This window comes from Erythranthe guttata, chromosome 13 (assembly GCF_056151865.1).
Source record: "Erythranthe guttata isolate IM_541 chromosome 13, IM_541, whole genome shotgun sequence".
Classification (NCBI taxonomy): Eukaryota; Viridiplantae; Streptophyta; class Magnoliopsida; order Lamiales; family Phrymaceae; genus Erythranthe; species Erythranthe guttata.
In genome coordinates this window covers 4150054-4154832 of record NC_142545.1, presented here as the reverse complement: position 1 = coordinate 4154832, position 4779 = coordinate 4150054, and the positions used below count along the sequence as shown (strand labels likewise).

General features: G+C 38.1%; 1 protein-coding gene across 1 annotated transcript; it reads left to right on the top strand.

The window, feature by feature from the left end:
* Positions 1 to 570: 570 nt before the first annotated feature.
* Positions 571 to 1806, top strand: LOC105966386 (PLASMODESMATA CALLOSE-BINDING PROTEIN 5). The gene is made up of 3 exons (XM_012990945.2): positions 571 to 1123; positions 1235 to 1262; positions 1362 to 1806. Exons 1-3 carry the CDS (start codon positions 781 to 783, stop codon positions 1513 to 1515), a joined length of 525 nt encoding a protein of 174 aa, XP_012846399.2. The 5' UTR covers positions 571 to 780; the 3' UTR covers positions 1516 to 1806.
* Positions 1807 to 4779: the final 2973 nt, after the last annotated feature.

Genomic DNA, 4779 nt, shown 5'->3' with positions numbered 1-4779 from the left:
TCAAACTGTAATATCATTCCCTTGTGGCACAACAACCGTAAAAAACTCCACTCTCATTTCACCAAACAATTTCTGGACACAAAATTAGGGATTTCAGTCCGAAAATTATGAGAATCTTTCATTGTTTCTTCGATTAGAAAGCTATCCGGGTGTTCCCGTCACAAGGTTTCAAAAATCACGAGTGAAGGAACACAAAATAGAACACATGTAATGTGTGGTTTCAATTCGAACAATTCGTAATTTCGGGAGAGAAGAACCCTAATTTTTCAACCCTATGTGTAATTCCTGGGTTATATGAATAGGAGTTAAGTCAGGTATAACCAAATTACATATATACCCTGAAATGACGGCAATCCCCTTCGACTGGACGGAGTTTTGTCAATTCCGGTAAAAAAAATACGCCGGCAGTTCGACTTTGTGGCAAAGTACAACATAAATATATTTTGCATGTGGATGTCTCTCTTCTTTAAATTTCTAGGAGGAAAAATGCGAAATTTTAAAATTTATAGGAGGCAAAGTGCAATTTGTCCATAACTAAATCCTGAATAGTGAAATTCTCTCAATAACGTCAAATTGCCTGCAGTTCTCTCTCTCTTCTTTCTCTCTCTTGTCTCCTCAGTTTTCGTGAAATCGCAACGGTCTCATTCTCTGCGTATAAAAAAACCGCCGAACAATGTGAACAATTGCGCACTCAACTTTTTCTCAACGGCTACTCCCACTTTCTTCACACGCTTCAACTCCCCCCCTTTCCACTGCTTCCTTCTCTCTCTACATTTCAAAATGGCTTCTCCAATCTTCGCCGGAGATCTGTTTTTCCTCCTACTCGCGCTCATCTCCAGCGCGGCCGCAGCCCAAGGCGGCGGCGGCGGAGGGGCGGCGAGGGAGCTCTGGTGCGTCGCCAAAAACAACGCAGAGGACGCCGCCCTGCAATCGGCACTCGACTGGACGTGCGGGCCCGGAGGAGCAGACTGCGGGCCCATTCAGAACGGCGGGCCCTGCTACGACGGGTCGGATCTCCAGCGAACGGCGTCGTACGCATTCAACGATTACTACCTCAAGCACGGCCCTTCCGATGAAAACTGCAATTTTGCCAACACTGCTGCTATCACTTCTCTCAACCCTAGTAAGCCCTAAATTTCCAATTTTCCCCCCAATTTTTTCTTCAAATAAAAAAAAAAAAATTATTACGAACATTCTATTTTTTTTTAATGGTTTTATTAATTATTTTTTTCAGGCCACCACAAGTGCAAATTTCCATCCAGGTGAGAAATTTGATGGATCTTAGTGTTGATTATTTAAATTGGAAAAATCGTGTATATTTGACGATTTCTGTGTGTATATATATATATATTTTGGTGCAGTTTAAGCTCCGGCAAAGGAAATTACAGTGGGGCAGTGGGTGCAGGGCCGGGTAGTGCAAATATGAGCGGCAGCGTTAGCGGTTCGATTGCTCGCTACTTTGATGTGAGTTCACTTGCAATTCATCTCTTATTTGCAATTGCGCTAATCTTGTAACGGAATCGAGTGCACATTTTTGTATGTAAACTACATTTTGGCTGAAACAAACGCAGCAGAAACAACTATGCAATTAATGGGATGGTTATTAGTGTTGATAAGATAACGTTTTTCGTAACAATTCGGGTAATATATTTTTATTTTCTTTAATTGGTTCGGTTGTTCTCACATGTAAAATTGTTGGGGAATGTTGAATCTCTCTTTTTACACGATTCTTGAGCAGTTTATTTCAAGCTGTTTTGGAAAGAGAAACTTGAAATATGTTACATTCTATCTCAAATTCTATGTTAAGGCCGAATAGTGTTCTCCGTTACGTGTATGTTCGGTTAAACAAACTGAATCATTGGTTTACAGTGATCATCGATTTGTCAAATGTTCACTGTAAGATGTTTGGTTCGGGAGTTCCTCTAGTCAATCCTTTCCCTTCTTGTTGTTGGATATCTCGTTCGTACACATCTTCTCTTTGTTTCCCGGGCCTCTAGTGAGTAAGCCTTGTGAAAGAACAAATTAATATGAGAAGGGAAGGGAAATTAAAACGGCAATTTCCAGGTTGAGTTTGGGCGTAAGAAGTGACAATGTAAGAAAACAAGAGCTCCAAAGTTAACTTGAAACCCCAGTGCCAAATTACGATTGCCTAATTTATGCAACGCGGCATAAAAATATGTTGGTATTGAACAACGGAGGAGTTTCTCAAGATGAGAAACTCCAAACGAAAAGCAATCTACAAAACTAAAAATTAAATCAGTAATAACATCAACAGCCTTTCACTAAAGAAAAACAAAGCCCAACAAAAATACGCTAGACAAAAATCACGACATTCTGTTGGTTGGTAATACCTACACGCAAGTGCACGTATCATCACACAAGTAATAAAGTGGATTTTTAAGTCCAAGTATCGATCCTATAGAGAATATTTAATTATTTAATCCTAAACGTTAAATTCTACCAATTGCTATCAAGCCTACCCACCCTACACAGTCAAAGATGATTAATAAACTAAATTAACTAAACTAAAAGCATGAAAGCAATTAAAAAAGCCAAAAGCAAGAAAACAATTAAAAACGAAAGATTTAATCAGAGAAAACGAGCCTAGGATTTTATTCTTCCCCCTATGTGATTATTACTCCCCCAATTCCTTCAATTATGCAAGTAATTAACCCGAATTATTAACATGAAATGCTCAATTAATCATAACCCGCTTCCGCGTGTATTATGATTCTAATACTCTAGATTCAATTACTGTATTCCTACGCAATTAATTCTAGAACACAAAATTAAGCAAAAATCTCAATAAAGGTTCTTCTACCACAGTTCTAATTATTAACCCTATCTGCCGATTCATGTGATTAACAATAACATAAAAGCACATAAAGTGGCCAGTTTCATGAACTTAATAAAACAAGTAGAAGAAATAATGCGGAATTTAAACTTGCATAAAATCATAAAATTGAGTTCATAAATCCCACGGCAGGGTTCAAAATAAAATCCTATAAATAAATAAATTAGCTACTCATGATTAAAGTAAAAACAAAATAATAATTTATGAAAAGATAAATTATGCTTGTAATGGTCGAATTCTCCGTATTCGTTATTGCTTCGTTGCTATAGAAATTGCGTAAAAGATGGATCCCCAATTGTGTGCTTGACTTGGCCTTATATATGGTGGGAAACTTGGAGAAGAAGGTAGTTTCCTTGTGCAATTATAATCTCTTTACTGCGCCTTTTCGTAATCTTGGACAGCCGTCTGGGCTATAATTCTTCAGATTTATTACTTCTTCATTTTTCGCCCATATTTTCTCCAAAATTGAAGTTTTGACCCCCTATTTATCCAATTCTTTAATTTGTACCTAAAATACAATAAATCAACATTTTAAGCACCAATTATCAACTAAAAGGCACGATTAAGTGTAAAGATATACACTTAACACATCCCCAAACTTGAACTTTTACTTGTCCTCAAGCAAAATCTACTCATAAGCAAATAACTCAACTACTACATCTCATAACATAGATTAATGATCAACTTCACGTTTTCAGAACTTGTAATTATAATGACAATTCTTAGGCATTCGCAAGCTCAAAATTCAAAAGCACTTAGTCACTTTTATTACCAAAAACCACAAATCATACAATTGCTTCAAGCATCCAATATTTGTAAATTAAAGAATGAAAGAATTTATGCTTTCATGCACATGTTTGATTCCAAATACTCACCAAATTATTTTACTCTACTAATATCGAACATTAAACTATTGGGATCATTGGGGCTTTTTGGCTTTCAATTGTTAGGCTCTTTGGTTCGAGGTAGGAAATATGGGTATATGTGACTATTCTTCAAATCGTACGTTCAACATGAAATGAAGGCGGCTCAAACCGTATTGGGAAGCGAGTAAAGATTGCTAAGTGACTTCGGTCACTTTTGCTTGAAAATAAAGAAGCAACGTTCGGCTGAAGATTTTAAAAATAGCGCTTCTCGGTAGGCAACCTGAGCTTTATTATTTTTCATAGTTTTCTTTATTTTTTTCATTTTGTTTTTATTTTCATAGGCATGCATTCTAATTAATCTATTTTGAATTTTAATTTCGAGGGTTGAGAATATGATCAGGATGCCCAGACGACCGTCCGAAATTGCAAGCAAAATCCCAGACGGTCGTCTGGGGAAACAGAAGGCCACATCTGCAGCACTGCCGGTGAGACGGCCGTTCGAGAATATGCCTTAAATCTCAGACGGCCGTCTGGGAAGCAGTGGGGGAAACAGAGGCGTCGGATGGCCGTCCGAAAATCAGTGTAAAATTCGGGACGGCCGTCCAAACCTATTTTGGGGCGAATTAAATAGGAAAGTTCATATTTCTACCCCATTATTTCCCAAACCCTTCTCCTTCCTTCTCTCAAACCCCCACACACATTTTTCGATTTTTTTTTTCGAATTTCTCTTCTAAAATTCATAAATTTCACACACATAAATCGACCACACATTCTTGAACTCTTTTATTTTGATGGTATTGACAGGGAGGCTAGAGAATCGAACCAAATTCTCCAAAACCTATCTATTCAAGGCACGCACACAAGGTGTTCGACAAATTGCTCCAATCAAGTTTGGGGTTCGATTCTCGTCCAATTCTCACCGAATCTATTCCAAAAGATCTCCCAACTATGTCGTCCAACAAAAGAGGCCGCACGAGCGAAGCATCATCTTCCAAAGGGAAAGGAAAAGGCAAGAAAGGTGCCACCAAAACGACGATCCCTCTACCCGAAAAGGAAGCC